The 17,236-nt window shown below is 38.8% G+C and overlaps 1 protein-coding gene across 5 annotated transcripts in view; it reads left to right on the top strand.

Annotated features, from left to right (window-relative positions):
• Positions 1 to 17,236, top strand: part of DENND6A (DENN domain containing 6A) — an 86,643-nt gene that overhangs the window by 56,189 nt on the left and 13,218 nt on the right. For 3 of the 5 annotated variants that reach the window (XM_033210215.1, XM_033210214.1, XM_033210218.1), the window contains 8 exons: positions 6,767 to 6,832; positions 6,913 to 6,977; positions 8,172 to 8,261; positions 10,458 to 10,511; positions 10,612 to 10,721; positions 10,910 to 11,012; positions 12,243 to 12,317; positions 12,782 to 15,678. In XM_033210215.1, the coding sequence (XP_033066106.1) occupies positions 6,767 to 6,832; positions 6,913 to 6,977; positions 8,172 to 8,261; positions 10,458 to 10,511; positions 10,612 to 10,721; positions 10,910 to 11,012; positions 12,243 to 12,317; positions 12,782 to 12,913 (695 nt within the window). In that variant the 3' untranslated portion in view covers positions 12,914 to 15,678. Of the gene's footprint in view, positions 1 to 6,766; positions 6,833 to 6,912; positions 6,978 to 8,171; positions 8,262 to 10,457; positions 10,512 to 10,611; positions 10,722 to 10,909; positions 11,013 to 12,242; positions 12,318 to 12,781; positions 15,679 to 17,236 lie in introns of those variants that run through there. The other 2 variants (XM_033210216.1, XM_033210217.1) reach the window with 2 other exon arrangements.

The following is a 17,236-nucleotide window of genomic DNA, read 5'->3' as shown; positions in this document are numbered from 1 at the left end:
CCGAGTAGCTGGGACTACAGGCGCCCCCCACCTCGCCCAGCTAGTTTTTGTATTTTTAGTAGAGACGGGGTTTCACTGTGTTAGCCAGGATGGTCTCAATCTCCTGACCTCGTGATCCGCCCGTCTCGGCCTCCCAAAGTGCTGGGATTACAGGCTTGAGCCACCGTGCCCAGCCTAGGCATACTAATTTAGACTATTTTATTGATTGTAATGTAGTGGACTACTGACTATTTTCTCCTTCCAATGGAAGACTTCTCTCTGACATGACAATGGACATTCATGAATTTTCCACTGAAATAGTTGGGATTATAAAGTTATTTTCTAATAACTTTATAATTTACTACATTTATTTATTTATGAGACAGAGTCTTACTCTGTTGCCCATACTGGAATACAGTGGCACTATCTCAGCTCTCCCAGGTTCAGGTGTTTCTCCTGCCTCAGCCTCCCAAGTAGCTGGGATTACAGGCACCCACCTCCATGCCTGGCTAATTTTTGTATTTTTAGTAGAGATGGGGTTTTGCTATGTTGGCAAGGCTGGTCTCAAACTCCTGACCTCAGGTTGTCTGCCCGCCTTGGCCTTCCAAAGTGCTGGGATTACAGGTGTGACCCACCACTCCCGGCCACTACAGTTTTTTGTTTTTTGTTTTTTTCGAAACAGAGTCTCACTCTGTTGCCCAGGCTGGAGTGTAGTGTTGTGATCTTGGCTCACTGCAACCTCTACTTCACGGGTTCAGGAGATTCTCCTGCCTCAGCCTCCTGAGTAGCTGGGATTACAGGTGCCCGCCACCATGCCTGGCTAATTTTTGTATTTTTAGTAGAGATGAGGTTTCGCCATGTTGGCCAGGCTGGGCTCAAACTCCAGACCTCCAGTGATCCCACCACCCCGGCTTCCCAAAGTGTGGGATTACAGGCTGAGCCACTACGTCTGGCCAGCAGCCACTACTTTTAAATCTTGTTCTTTTTGTTATACATAGATATATTTGAAACATGACTTAATAATCTGATTTTATAAGATTTTCCTTCTGGTATATACATCTATCTAAATGGAAGTGTTAGAATCAAGGATGACATTTTAAATAGTACTGTTTACAAATTCTGGACTCAGTGTTACTGAAATTTTTAGAAGCCTTATGAAATAGAGGAAAAAGCAAAGGGCTTCACCTTGGCAATCAGAACTGTGTGCTAATAGGCTGAATATCATTTTTAAGTCTCAAATTTTTTGTCTGCTAGGAGGATTAAACACAGTGCCTGATGCATGGTACTCTGTAAATGGCATGGTCCCCTGCCATTCTGTTACTGTTGTGTTTGAGTATTAATGATAGTTCAGAGAACAACAGTTGCTAGAGTCTTGGATATGAGACGATTTTTTAAAATCTTAAAGAGAAATTTTTTAAAATCTTAATTTAATCTTGACATTTTCATGATTTGGGCGTACTAATTTAGACTATTAGTTGTAATGTAGTAGACTGCTGATTGTTTTCTCTTTCCAGTGGAAGAAGTCTCTCTGCTAGATGTAGGTAGGAACTTTTGCACAAAATCATTGGTAGAGCAGCATGAGTTGATAAATCTGTTTAAGAAATCACCAAACTGTTTGCCAAAGTGACCCATCAGTTTACATTCTTACCAGCAATGTATGAGGGTTCCTGTTTCTTAACATCTTTTCCAACATTTGATGTTGTCATTTTCATTATGGCCATTCTAGAATGTTTGAAATGGTGATTTTAATTTGCTTTTCTCTAATGTCTAGTGATGGTGAGCACATTTTCATCTACTTCCTTTCATTCATATATCTTTGGTGAAATGTCTATTTAAATATTTTGCCTTTTTTTAATTTTTTTTTTTTTTTGTGATAGGGTCTTGTGCTGTTGCTCAGGCTGGAGTGCATTGGCACAATCGTAGCTTACTGTAACCTTGAACTCCTGGGCCCAAGTGATCCTTCTGCCTCAGCCTTCCCAGTAGCTGGAAGTATAGGCACACACCACCACGCCTGGCTGATTTTTAATTTTTTCTGTAGAGACAGGACCTTGCAATGTTGCTGGTCCTGAACTTCTGTGCTCAATCAGTCCTCCTGCCTTGGCCTCCCAAAGTGTTGGGATTACAGGTGGAAGCCACCACACCTGGCCTGTTAGTTTCCATTTTTTTGATAGTAGCCATCCTAATGGGCATGAGTTAGTATTTTATTGTGGGTTTCAGTTGCATTTCCCTCATGATCAGTGATGTTGAGTATCTTTCCATTGTTTATTGGCCATTTATTTTATTTATTTATTTATGAAACGGAGTCTCACTCTGTTGCCTGGCTGGAGTGCAGTGGCGCGATCTTGGCTCACTGCAACCTCTGTCTCCCAGGTTCAAGCAATTCTCCTGCCTTAGCCCCCCGAGTAGCTGGTATTACAGGCATGCACCACCACACCCAGCTAATTTTTGTATTTTTAGTAGAGATGGAGTTTCACCATGTTGGCCAGGCTGGTGTCAAACTCCTGACCTCAGGTGATCCACCTGCCTTGGCCTCCCAAAGTGCTGCAATTACAGGTGTGAGCCACCCCACCCAGCCTATTTATTGGCCATTTATATATCTTCTTTGGAGAAATGTCTATTCAAGTCCTTTGCCCACTTTTAATAGGATTGTTTGAATGGGGTTTTTTTTTTTTTAGTTATAAGAATTCTTTATATATTCTGAATAGTAATCCTTATTAGATACATGCTTTGTGAATATGTTGTTCTATTTTGTATTGTCTTTTTGCTCTCTTGATGGTGTCCTTTGATGCACAGTTTATTTTACCTTATTTATTTACTTTTTGAGATGGAGTCTTGCTCTGTCTTCCAGGCTGGAGTGCAGTGGCCCAGTCTTGGCTCACTGCAACCTCCGCCTCCTGGGTTCAAGTGATTCTCCTGTCTCAGCCTCCCCAGTGGCTGGGATTACAGGTGTGCGCCACCACACTCAGCTAATTTTTGTATTTTTAGTAGAGAGAGAGTTTCACCATTTTGGCCAGGCTGATCTTGAACTCCTGATCTCATGATCCACCCGCCTCAGCCTCCCAAAGTGCTAGGGTTACAAGCGTGAGCCACCACACCTGGCCTGTGCACAGAAGTTTATAATTTAATGATCTTATTTATCGTTTTTTTGTTTTCTTCTGTTTTTTTTTTTTTAAGTCTTATTTATTTTTTCCTTGTATTGCTTGAGTATTTAGTGTCATAGTCATGAAATCTCATATATCTTTTAGTTTATGAGTGGTATATATCTTGGAGTATTTTTCTGCTTGTTAAGTTAAAAACCAGCCAGGCCCACTGCAAATGCTGTACAAGTTGTGCAACACAGCCCTGCTCAGGATTCTGGCTTTGAAACCTGAGATAGATGTGAGTTCTACAAGGAAAAAAAAAAAAAATCTGGCAGGGTCAGTAAAATTATAGGAAAAAGCGTCTTCTTTAGGACCAAGAGGGAAGGCACAGCAGAATTAAGATTTTGCTCTCTTGTGTCCTGAAACTTTACCAGAAACATATATTTAGTGTTAACCTTGCAGAAGGATCATTCCTCCTGATATAAAGGGATTGCTTTTTCTGGATTGTACCTAGTTTTAGAGCACCCACATCCTTGGACAAGATGTTCCTCTGTGTCTAGTTATGACAGAGCTAACAACTTGTCTTAATAGGGCACTCATTAATCAGAATGAATGATGGCAGTAACCAACTGGTTCTGGTGCATACCAGGTGAATATCAAGTTTTGTCCATGCTTTAGTTTCTTCATCTGTGAAATGGGCATCATAAATAAACTCTTATTGTGAAGATTAAATGTGATAATTTGTGCAGTATTCTTGGACCAGAGACTGGCACGGAGGACATCTTCATTAAATGGTGGCTATTACTGTCCTTACCATTATCTGCAACTCTTTAAGCAGCATGTTCATACTTCTGTATTTTTTACGCAAAAGGCCTTTTCTCCTTCCTATGGATAACTTTTTTTTTTTTGAGACAGAGTCTCGCTCTGCCACCCAGGCTGGAGTGCAGTGGCTCTATCTCGGCTCACTGCAAACTCTGCCTCCTGGGTTCAAGTGATTCTCCTGCATCAGCCTCCCGAGTAGCTGGGACTACAGGTGCCTGCCACCATGCCCAGCTAATTTTTTTATTTTTAGTGGAGATGGAGTTTCCCCATGTTGGCCAGGATGGTCTCGAACTCCTGACCTCAGGTGATCCACCCGCCTCAGCCTCCCAAAGTGCTGGGATTACAGGTGTGAGCCACCATGCCTGGCCAACTTTTTATCTCTCTTATAGGTTGGCTTAAATGTTACTTCCTTTAGGAATCCTAAATACTTTTCTTACTCCTCTTTGGCCAGGACACTCTTCTGTGTCTCATAGTATCTTGTTCATAATTCTGTCCCAACACCTTTCCCTCTGTATTGTCATTTCTCTGTATCATATTTTGCTGTTAGACTGTGGCTCATTGATATGAGAAATTAGCTGTTTTGTTCCTGTATTGCCAGTATCTTGCATTTACTTAATATATACTGAGTCAATGAAAAATTAAGTCTGTGTATCCATGATACTGCTTTTTTAACAAGTATCTGTTTAAAATTATTATTGGGGCCGGGCGCGGTGGCTCAAGCCTGTAATCCCAGCACTTTGGGAGGCCGAGACGGGCGGATCACGAGGTCAGGAGATCGAGACCATCCTGGCTAACACGGTGAAACCCCGTCTCAACTGAAAAATACAAAAAAACTAGCTGGGCGAGGTGGCGGGCGCCTGTAGTCCCAGCTACTCAGGAGGCTGAGGCAGGAGAATGGCGTGAACCCGGGAGGCGGAGCTTGCAGTGAGCTGAGATCCGGCCACTGCACTCCAGCCTGGTCGACAGAGCAAGACTCCGTCTCAAACAAAAATAAATAAATAAATAAATAAAATTATTATTGGGGCAGTTGACACATTTGGAGTATAGACTAATTTTTTAAATCTCTTTCGCTCTTTCCTTTATAGACTGTGTTACTTGGCAGCTTCTTTGCAAGATTGAAATTACAGTTAACCCTTGAACAACACAGGGATTAGAAATGCCAACCTCCTATGTAGTAGAAAATCTGTGTATACCTTTAACTCCTCCAAAACTTAACTTCCAACAGCCTACTGTTGACCAGAGCCTTAGCAATAACATAAACAGTTGATTAACACACATTTTATATGTCGTGTGTATTATATACTGTATCCTTACAATAAAGTAAGCTAGGGGAAATAAAATGTTAGTAAGAAAGTCATGAGGAAGATAAAATATATATTGACTATTCATTAAGTGGAAATGGATCATCATAAAAGTCTTCATCCTCATAACCTTCGCATTGAGTAGGTTGAAGAGGAAGAGGAGGGAATAGTCTTGCTGATTCAGGGGTGGCAGAAGGAGGAGAAAAAATCGTGTATAAGTGAATATGCACAGTTTAAACCCATGTTGTTAAATGTTCAACTGTATTTCAAAGTAAAAAGTTTATAGAAATCGCTATTTTATCATAGTACATGCTCTTAAAATTTTTTAGCAATATAAGATTGCAAAGGAAAATGTTCCTTGTTCTTAAAATCCCACCTCCAGATATACCACAATTAGCAGTTTGATCTATGTAACTGTTTAAACAAAGGTATTTTGTGAATTTAGAGGCTTGAATTGTATTATAATCTCTATAATAATATAATCTCTAGATTGTCTTTTAGTTCTTAGGTTCTTTTAGCCCTTGTGCAGAGAAGAGGGAGGAGGGAGAAAGTCTTTGAAATTAGGTTTGTTCACGACACTTTTTTTTTTTTTTTTTTTGAGACGGAGTCTTGCTCTTTCGTCCGGGCTGGAGTGCAGTGGCCGGATCTCAGCTCACTGCAAGCTCCGCCTCCCGGGTTTTACGCCATTCTCCTGCCTCAGCCTCCGGAGTAGCTGGGACTACAGGCGCCCGCCACCTCGCCCAGCTAGTTTTTTGTATTTTTAGTAGAGACGGGGTTTCACCGTGTTAGCCAGGATGGTCTCGATCTCCTGACCTCGTGATCCGCCCGTCTCGGCCTCCCAAAGTGCTGGGATTACAGGCTTGAGCCACCGCGCCCGGCCGACACTTTTAAGTGTGTATCTTGAGGCATTTTTCTGCCTGTTATAAGAGTTGTTTAGGTGTTAGCTTTCTTTGACCCTAAGACCAGGGCCTGCATATACTACACAAGCTATTCAACATAGCAGTCTGCTCAGGAGTCCTGTCCATCTGTGGCTCAGACCTGTGGTTGCTGCACACACCATTGCCACTTGCTGGCAGTGTAAGTTTCTGTAATGGAAAAGCTGAATTTGAGGAGGCATCAAAAAAAAAAACCAAAAACAAAACAAAACAAAAAACACACACAAACCCTTGAAGACTACATCTGCACAGTCATTTAAGAATTATTCTCTATTCCATTTATACTTAAAGGGTATTTTATTCCTCTTCAGCACCTAAATTTTCAGTTTTATGTATTTGGCATATAGATTTTAAATTACAGGTTGAGTGACAAAAAGGGAAAAATTTAAGTAATGATAGATATTAATGAAAGGTCAAATATCCATTTTATATAATTTACATGAATCGTTTCTGTACTGTTGTAATAATCCAGTATTCTTGTTATCCAGTTTTAAAATACCAAGAATGAACCCTTAACATATTAATTGATGTTAAGAATGCTTTAGTTATAACATGCTTAAGTAATAAACAGTAGATTATAAATAAAGTTCCAATTTTATAATATGTATGATTAGAATAATTATAAAAATCTTTATGCTGCTTCCTGCAGGTGAAATTCCTAAGCAGGTTAAAGTGAAAAAACTGAAGAATCTAAAGACTCTGGATTCTAAACCTGGTATTGACTTTTATTGATTTTTAAATATTTATTTGTATGGTACTTGGGTTTTTTGTTTACCTTCTTTTCTTTGCTCTTAGGAGTTTATACTTCATATAAGCCATATTTAAATAGAGATGAAGAGATCATAAAACAATTACAGAAGGTAATTAGTTGCTCATATTATTAATTTAAATTTCCTTGTTCAGGTATGTAATATCCACTTAGGCAATATGTCCTTTATGTATACTAATGTGAAATAGGATCTCTCCTTTTTTTGGGGGGGGGAGACGGAGTCTTACTCTGTCACCCAGGTTGGAGTGCAGTGGTGTGATCTCAGCTCACTGTATCCTCCACCTCCCGGGTTCAAGTGATTCTCATGCCTCAGCCTCCTGAGCAGCTGGAATTACAGGTGTGCACCATCATGCCTGGCTAATTTCTGTATTTTTAGTAGCGATAGGGTTTCACCATGTTGGCCAGGCTGGTCTTGAACTCCTGGCCTTAAGTGATATGCCCACCTCAGTCTCCCAAAGTCCTGGGATTACAGGTGTCAGCCACCACGCCCTGCTGGGGTATCTTTTTTGACTGAAAGTTTTATGAAAATCAGGAGACTAAGCTAGCAACAGTATGGGCATGAATTTGGGACTGTAGCTATACATGAGTGTCAGTCTTTCTAGAAACTTGGGAGTTATAGTGAAAAAGCCATAGATTCTACTATGATAGCATCTAACAGTAAGGGATTATAATTTTTTAAAAAATGTAAATCGTATAATATAGCAAATATAAATATTGTCTTTATTTTGAATTCACTTTTTTTTTTTTTTTGAGATGGAGTTTTGCTCTTGTTGCCCAGGCTGGTGTGCAATAGCATGATCTCGGCTCACTGCAACCTCCACCTCCCGGGTTCAAGCAATTGTTCTTTCTCAGCCTCCCAAGTAGCGGGGATTATAGGTGGTCACCACCACGCCTGGCTAATTTTTGTATTTTTTAGTAGAGACAGGGTTTCACCATGATGGCCAGGCTGGTCCTGAACCCCTGACCTCAGGTAATCCACCCGCCTCAGCTTCCCAAAGTGCTGGGATTACAGACGCCAGCCACAGTGCCCAGCTGTGAACTCACATTTTCACAGTATGGGATGAACAGTATTCCCTAAGCTAAGAACTCTTATGTTTTGCTCTGGTAAAGATTATTTTCACAGGATATTGCACAATTAACTTCACATTAAATTACTTCAAGGTGAAGTTCTAGTTTTTTAAATATCAAGTGTAAATGTATGTTTACATAGCAGTTTAATATGATAATTATCCATTGTTTTATGTTCCATCACTAGAAAACAGATTCTCATTATTTCCTTTTTAAGGGTGTACAACAGAAACGTCCTTCTGAGGCTCAAAGTGTTATTCTTCGACGCTATTTTTTGGAACTGACACAAAGTTTCATCATTCCATTAGTAAGTTAATAAAATACATTTTTGCATAATTTAATGATTTGGTGAAGGGTATATAAATGTTTTTCCCACCCTCCAAAACCATATCTTAAGTTGTGTGTTTTGCCAGCCTGGTATATTTGAGTGATTAAAAATAAACCCCTTTGCAAGAGACCTGGATTATTTGTTCTAGTGTTAACTGTTTAGCTTTGGTAAGTCACTCCCTCTGAACCTCAATTTTCTTACCTATGAAATGTGGCTGATTCCACTTTTCTAAGTACCTTTCAAGACTGTTGTGAATATTAAATGATATACTTTATATGAAATGTTACATAGTTACTACATTTTTCACCTTAAAAGAAGATTATCGTAGAGCTTCTGTGATAGTTACCTTGAAAAAAATTTGATATAATGTCTATGAGGCTGTAGCTCCATAATAACAGGGACTATATCTGTCTTGCTCGTTATTAATTTGCCAGTCTGGCATATGGTAGCACTCAAATGTTTATGGAATAAATGACTAGACGATATGGTTATTCTAAGAAATTCAGAAGGATGTCATATTAAAGTATAGGGAGTACCATGATGTGGCCCTACTCTGGAGACTGCATCATAGAGAAACTTTGCACAGTCATTAATATAAAGTAATATATCTATGAATATTATATAGGGCATCCTGGAGATCTTTGCTGTTATATTTTAGAAAGAAATATTATTTCTTGGTCTATGGATGTCAACTTATTTATTCCATTAAATCTATTTGTTTGAATAAATAAACTTTTCTGTAGTGCTTATGAGCATGGACTAGGCTGGGCACAGTGGCTCAGGCCTGCTACTTTGGGAGGCCAAAGTGAGAGGATTGTTTAAGACCAGGACTTTGAGACTACAGTAGGCTATGATTGCACCACTGCACTCCATCCTGGGCAACAGCAAGACTCTCTTAAAAAAAACAAAACAAAACAAAAGAGCATGGACTGGGCATGGTGGCTCACATCTGTAATCCTAGCACTTTGGGAGGCTGAGGTGGGCAGATCACAAGGTCAGGAGATCGAGACCATCCTGGTTAACATGGTGAAACCCCGTCTCTACTAAAAATACAAAAACTTGGTCGGGCCTGGTGGCATGCACCTGTAGTCCCAGCTGCTCTGGAGGCTGAGGCAGGAGAATCACTTGAACCTGGGAGGTGGAGGTTGCAGTGAGCCGAGATCACGCCACTGCACTCAGCCTAGGCAAAAGAGTGAGGCTCCATCTCAACAAAAAAAAAAAAAAAAAAAAAAAAAATCATGGACAAAAGTCAAGTAGACCTCAATTCAAGTCTAAATTTTATTAGCCTTTTGAAGAATCCTCAGTTTCCCAATAATACCTACCACATAGGATCATTCCAAGGATTACAAGAGATCACGCATGTAAAATGTTGAGTGCATTATCTGGCCTATAGTTACTCAGTAAGGTTAACTATTATCATTAAGACAGGGTGAAACCCTGACTCAACTAAAAATATAAAAATGAGCCAGGCGTGGTGGTGGGTTCCTGAAATTCCAGCTACTTGGGAGGCTGAGGCAGATAATTGCTTAAACTCTGGAGGCAGAGTTTGCAGTGAGCTGAGATTGCGCCACTGCACTCCACTGCCATGTGCCACTGGGCAACAGAGCGAGACTGCATCTCAAAAAAAATAAATAAATACAAATTTAAAAAAGGGCTGGGCGGCACGGTGGCTCACACCTGTAATCCCAGCACTTTGGGAGGCCAAGGCGGGTGGATCACGAGGTCAGGAGTTTGAGATTAGCCTGACCAACATGGTAAAACCTTGTCTCTACTAAAAATACAAAATTAGCAAGGCATGGTGGCGCACACCTGTAATCCCAGCTACTTGGGAGACTGAGGCAGGAGAATCGCTTGAACCCAAATGGGCGGAGGTTGTAGTGAGCCAAGATCACGCCATTGCACTCCAGCCTGGGCAACAGAACAAGACTCTGTCTCAAAAAAGAAAAAAAAAAATGTAGTCCCTTGGTTTACCCAAGATTTAGTTGAATTTTATTTGAAATCTGACTTCACAAGTCAGTCTAAATTTAGCTATATCTGTTGTGGGGAGTGATGGAGTTGTTGCCGTCCATTGAAAGGGCATATGATTAAAAACTTAAAGGACCCATTACTTTTAAGTAGGTCTGTTTAAATATTTTTGAAGACACTCCTTTTATTAACTTTTTTTTTTGGTTTTAGGAGAGATATGTGGCAAGCTTGATGCCTTTGCAGAAAAGTATTTCCCCATGGAAGGTATGAATATATTCAAATCTATTTGGGTCCTGTAATTGTAATTAACTTCTGTGAACATATCCACTCCTAATTTCTAAATATTGTATTTCCTGTTTTCTAGAGTCCACCTCAATTAAGACAGTTTCTTCCAGAAGAATTTATGAAAACACTTGAGAAAACAGGACCTCAGCTAACCTCTAGAATAAAAGGCGATTGGATTGGACTTTACCGGTTAGTCTTTTTTTCCTGTTTTACACCCATGTGTCGTGCTTTATTTAAAAACAAAACAAAAAACTAGACTTAAACTTATTCTTTTTAAAGAATTCTAAAGTTTGACATGGTTCTCTGAATAGGAAAGGTATTGAGGAAAGGAAATAAGTTATAATCAAACTTTACTTTTTTAAAATGTATTTTTATAGGCATTTCCTAAAGTCTCCAAATTTTGATGGCTGGTTTAAGACCCGGAGGAAGGAAATGACCCAAAAATTGGAGGCACTCCATCTAGAAGCTCTTTGTGAAGAGGTTCGAAAACTGTGTGTTTGTGTAATGATTAACAACTGTTGAAAATAAAGATAATTATGCTTAGAGGTTGAAGATTGTACCCTGTATCCACTCTTTATAAATAGTAATAATGACTAACTTTTCTAGATCATGTGCTGTGTGCCAAGGACATTATAGGGGCTTTATATAGATAATCTCTTTTAATCTTTACAATGATTCTTTGAGGTAGGTGTGTTATGAACTACATTATGGGAAACATTTGGCTTAGAAGTTAAATGACTTGCCTCAGATCACATCCCTGCTAAGTAGTGGAGCCAACAATGTGCTGGAGTCCACTTGCATTGGCTCACAAGAGCCAACTGTGCACATCTCTTCTCTGTGCACATCTCTTCTCAGCTCTGCATTCAGTGACCTCAGGTTGGCAGCTTGAAATAGCCTACAGTGGGAGTACTACACCACAGAAGTTGGCAAATGCGACAAACCAGAGACCTGTTTTGGAGAACCACTTGTTAAATATTTATCAGCACATTACTGGGTAGAGTAAGGATTGTAATCCAAGAAGCCTAACTCCACATCTTTTGCTGTTACGATGTATTTACCTTTTTTAGTTAGTATTAACACTTTTAAAAATGTGGACTGATTTTTTTTTTTTTTTATGTTCTGTATTAGCAGGCTATTTTAAATTAAACTACTTATGAAAATAAAAGGGATAGTCTTACTTTCATTTATATTTAGCTTTAAATGCAAGGCATACTAGCCTCAGTGATAACTTTCTGCTCATAAACTCCCAGTGACTGTGGCTTTGCAAAAAGGAATCTGATGAATGCACCTGCAACATAAGCCCAGGAAGAGCTTATCTGAAAACATGAAGTTTACATCCAGTAGTAAATTCATGTTCAGTTCTTTTGATTTGTTAACAAATGTTCCTTATAAATTAGTCACTACTTAGTGGCAGTGGGGGTTACTATTACAGTTTGAGTTGCAATTTTGTTTTTCTTGCTCGATCTAAAAAAGCCACCTCAGTACATTTTGTTTTACTTCCAAATATGAGACAATTATTCTGGCTAATGCAGAAAATTAACAGTTATTAGAATATTATGAGAATTATTCCTACACTATAATGCTATATCTGGGTTAAATACTTTGTTCTCCTTTTCCTTCTCGTCTTCCTTCACAGTAGCCTTACCTATTGAAATAGAGGTTTGAATATTATTTTGAGAATTTACTGATTTGGGATTTTATTTATTCTAGGACTTACTTCTCTGGATCCAGAAACACACAGAAGTAGAAACAGTAGACCTTGTCTTGAAGCTGAAAAACAAGCTGGTATGTAGCCAAAACAGCCAATGATTAAATTGATTTTTCTGTGAAGATATTTTCCTCTCATGTGAGCTGACAACCCATGATAGTTCACAGAAGTAACTTTTTAAATGAGAGGGCTTGAAATTGGTCAATTGATGGTAGATATTGCTGAAAATACTTGGTCACTGAAACAGACCATAATGATGCCATATTATTCTAACGTTATCTACATAGAATCTAATAAGCTCTATCGAAACATTGTTGCTTATATTTCTAGGTATTATTATGAATTTACATAGAAGCCTTTTACTGAGCTCAATAACGTATTGTTTAAATGGAATTCTCCTTGCTTTTTTAGTTTCTGTAAATTTTGGTCTAAGACTGAAAGTATCCAATTGTTAGACCTTTAAAATGGTTTATTTAGAGAATGTAATGTATTAATACAGATTCTGAGGTTAATTTAAATGCTATGAAATGTCCTTATGTAGTTGCAGGCTGATCGAGAGCACTTACCTGTGAAACCTGACACTATGGAAAAGTTACGGACACACATAGATGCCATTATCTTAGCATTGCCAGAGGACCTGCAAGGCATACTGCTCAAAACGGGCATGACATGATATTTGCCAAGATTTTCCAGCCAAAAAGGATTATGCATCAGGAAGCATACTGACATTTCAACCAGACGCACAAAGGAGATCTCTCAGTGGCAGCAGAGTGGAGAATTGCCATGAATGCTAGTTACAGGGTAGAAAGACTGTATTGTATAAACAGAACTTTTTAGTGCATTATTTTTAAAGTGGATATCTGTGGTGGTTCCACTTTAATACTGAAACACCGAAAGGCATTTCTATATTTTTAATCATGTTCTAAAGTGCTCTTATGAGAGACTTGGGGGCCATCAGTATTAGTGATTTCATACTGCAGTGCTGGCATTGCAGATATTTTTTTAAATTGGTGCTGCTTTGCCCAATCATGTTAAAACTCAGGGGGATATAAAAATAACATTCACACTGGCTATCTTCTTAAGAACAGAAAGACTGAACTGTCCTGTGGCTAGAAGGAATTGATGCTTATGTAGTGCCTTCTGTTGTCCTACATGTTTCACAGTTCAGCTGCTAGTCTTAAACCTTTTCCTTAGCTTCATTATGATATGTAATTTTATAAGGTATTCTGTTGAGTGATCATTGTTTAAAAAAGATATTTCTTGCTACCCATTGTGTTTATTAATATACATGATGGTTTTTTTTTCAGTTGTCATATAGATTTTCATTATTTTCTCTTCCATTTTCAAAATTTAATCTTACCAGTTTCTCCAAAGACAAGGAGGCATCTAGTATTAATTATGGGAGAGTTTATTTTCTCTTACCCCTTACTAATTTAAACATTAGGCCAGGTGCAGTGGCTCACACCTGTAATCCTAGCACTTTGGGAGGCCAAGGCGGACAGGTCACCTTAGGTCAGGAGTTCAAGACCAGCCTGGCCAACGTGGTGAAACCCCATCTCTACTAAAAATACAAAAATTAGCCAGGCATGGTGGCACACACCTGTAATACCAGCTACTTGGGAGGCTGAGATGCGAGAATCACTTGAACCTGGGAGGCAGAGGTTGCAGTGAGCTGAGATTACACCACTGGACTCCAGCTTGGGTGACATAGTGAGACTTTGTCTCAACAAAAATAAAAAATTAATAAATGCTAATTTAAATATTATTAAATGTTTAAATTAATGAACTTGGATGCTTTTCAAAGACATTTTAATTATAAATCTCATAATCAGCTATTTTTTTAAACTGAACTATTCTTATTTCAAAGGCATTCATGAGTTTTTTATGTGATACTTATTTGAGTGATGATAAGATTGATGTCAGGCATTATTTGTTTGATAGTGTTTTATTTTTCTCAACATTAATATTTCTCAGAACACTTTTCCTACTGTTGTTTGACATGGAAACTTTTGCATGAGTCAGTGTTATGGTTAGCTTTTGTTGTTGTTGTTTTTGTTTCTGTTTTGTTTAAACAATACTACCTTGCCAAAAATAGAAGAATGTGATTTGGTAGAGTAAGGTTGTTTGGTTTGTGTTTGAATAAGAGTATCCTGCAGAAGCCACTTTTTTTTTTTTTTTTTTTGAGACGGAGTTTCACTCATGGCCCAGGCCGGAGTGCAATGGTGCGATCTTGACTCACTGCAACCTACACCTGCCGGGTTCGAGCAATTCTCCTGCCTCAGCCTCCCAAGTAGCTGGGATTATAGGCATGCGCTACCACACCTGGCTGATTTTGTATTTTTAGTAGAAACGGGGTTTCTGCTTGTTGGTCAGGCTGGTCTCAAACTCCCAACCTCAAGTGATCCGCCTGCCTTGGCCTCCTAAAGTGCTGGGATTACAGGCGTGAGCCACCGCGCCCGGCCAGAAGCCACTAATTAAAATAGGCACACATGACACAGCATGTGGTTAATAGCTGTGTCTTGAATTATCCTCTAAATAACCAAATTTAGTTGTATGTATTTGTAAAGGATATGGCTTCAGAAGCTATCTTTTGTTCTCTTGCTATAACTCTTAAGGGCATTCCTGACCCAAGAAAGATTCCTTGCATTTGTAACTGTGGTCTAATATCCAAATGTGCCCTGTTCTTATGGATACAGTCTCTTGAAGCATACCTCAAAGTCATAGAGAGAATATGGCATTCAAGAAATCATTTGCCTTGGATCATATGAGTTATTTTGTGAAACAACAGCTGACTTTTCAGAAAAGGGGCAACTACTTTTATATGCTAAAAGTATTTCATAACTTTCTGGGAAACCTTATTTAGGTATAAATGGTTATCTTATTATTTTTCAAAAAGGTATATTTTAATAATCGTACAATTTATATACAGTTTGTGACCAGAATTTGCAAGTTGTTGGTGTCATATCAAGGATCTTTTAAATTATACCACTTCAGGATGTATCATTTCAAGTTTATTTTGCACAGCTAAACAGTAGCAAAAGATGCCAGTTAGCATGATAATGGTGTCTTCATTTTTACTGTATTTAACTGAAACCTAACACATGTTGAAAACAGTATCATACCTAGTTTATCTCTTAATTTCAAACTATGTACTTGTAAAAATGATGTAAATTTGCATTGGGAACCTGAGAAAGACTGACTGATAATTTTTGGTTTGTGATTTTCAGATTTGTCCTTTTTTTTTTTTTTTAAGAAGACTTTGTTACTATGTAAACCCTGACATTAAATGTTTTATCTCTACCAGCATCAGGAGGAATCACTGCTTTAAGGGTATTATGTAATGCCTAGTGCCTTCTATTTACAGTGAAAAAGAGGTTTTTATGAAGGCATTTATGGTCATTACCAAAAACTAAATTAAAGGCCTTGGATTTTAAAGCACTTGGATATTTTGTGTTATTTCTGAGTGGGTTTGGACTACTTGGAGAAAATGCATAGTTAATGAAACTTGTGCATTATGAGATTCCTTTTGTTTCCTGCCAGATTGTTTGTTTTTTTAAGGACTTCAAATGAAAACCCTGTGTACTTCACTATGAACAGGTAACCAATTCTGTTTAGACAGATCAGTTAAGTGGCTGCCTATCTTTCCTAGCAGTGCATTGATTTTATGAAATATTCTGGTAAAAATATTGGCCGTATGTATTGGCTCATACCCATAATCTCAGCACTTCAGGAGGCTGAGGCAGGAGGGTCGTTTAAGCTCAGGAGTTCAAGATCTGCCTAGGCAACAAAGTGAGACCCCGTCTCTACAAAAAAATCAAAAAATTAGCAGAGCATGGTGGCACACGCCTGCAGTCCCAGCCACTCAGGTGGCTCAGGCGGGTGAGGGGATGGCCTGAGTCTAGGAGGTAGAGGCTGTGGTGAGCCATAATCACACCATTGCATTCCAGCCTGGGTGACAGAGCAAGACCTCTCTCAAAAAAAGTTTTAGTTGCTAGATTCTCCTTTATCTGCTACCTTTTTAAAAACCCAAATCTCCAATTATTTTTACTTCTTTCTCTTATTTTTTAAAAGTAGCAACTACATTATATTATTCTTTTTTTTTTTTTTTTTTTTTTTCTTGAGACGGAGTCTCACACTGTCAACCAGGCTGGAGTGCAGTGGTATGATCTCTGCTCACTGCAACCTCCACCTCCCAGGTTGAAGCCATCCTCCTGCCTCAGCCTCTCAAGTAGCTGGGTTTACAGGTATGTGCCACCACACCTGGCTAATTTTTGTATTTTTAGTAGAGACAGGGTTTCACCATGTTGGCCAGGCTGGTCTTGAACTTCTGACCTCAAGTGATCCGTCTTGGCTTGCCAAAATCCTGGGATTACATGCATGAGCCACTGCACCTGAGACCCCATCTCTAAAAAAAGTTTTTTAAAAGTAGTCAGACATGGTGGTACATGCCTGTGGTCCCAGCTACTCGGGAGGCTAAGGTGGGGGGATAGTGTGTGCCCAGGAGTTGGAGGCTGCAGTGAGCTGTCATCATGCCATTTCACTCAGCCTAAACAGCAGAGTGAGACCCTGTTTATAAAAGAAAAAATATTTTTAAAAGAAAAAATATTTTAAAAAAAATTTAAAAGATTTTGTTATTCAATAATCATGCCTCATTCCATTTTACTAGCCTTACCACTAGACTTGCATTCTTCTGTATATTTTTGCCTCCCCATTCTTGTCATCATTATACTATTTTTGTCTTAACCATTAGAAAGCCAGACTTCATAGATCCTACATGTTTTTGCCTGTCCCTCACATTTTTCCATGTCAGCCAGTCTGAATACATTATGGTATAAATTGCTTCTACATTGACTGAAATACTTTTGGAAAATAGTAACTTTATATTCCAGAGTTATACTTCTTATTAAGTGAATGATTTTTTTTTTTTGAGAGGGAGTCTTGTTCTGTCACCCAGGCTGGAGTGCAATGGCGCCATCTCGGCTCACTGCAACCTCCA

This window comes from Trachypithecus francoisi, unplaced genomic scaffold, assembly GCF_009764315.1.
Source record: "Trachypithecus francoisi isolate TF-2019V2 unplaced genomic scaffold, Tfra_2.0 Lachesis_group0, whole genome shotgun sequence".
In the NCBI taxonomy this organism is placed as follows: Eukaryota; Metazoa; Chordata; class Mammalia; order Primates; family Cercopithecidae; genus Trachypithecus; species Trachypithecus francoisi.
Note: the sequence above shows the minus strand (reverse complement) of the source record. Positions and strands in the feature narration are given on the sequence as shown.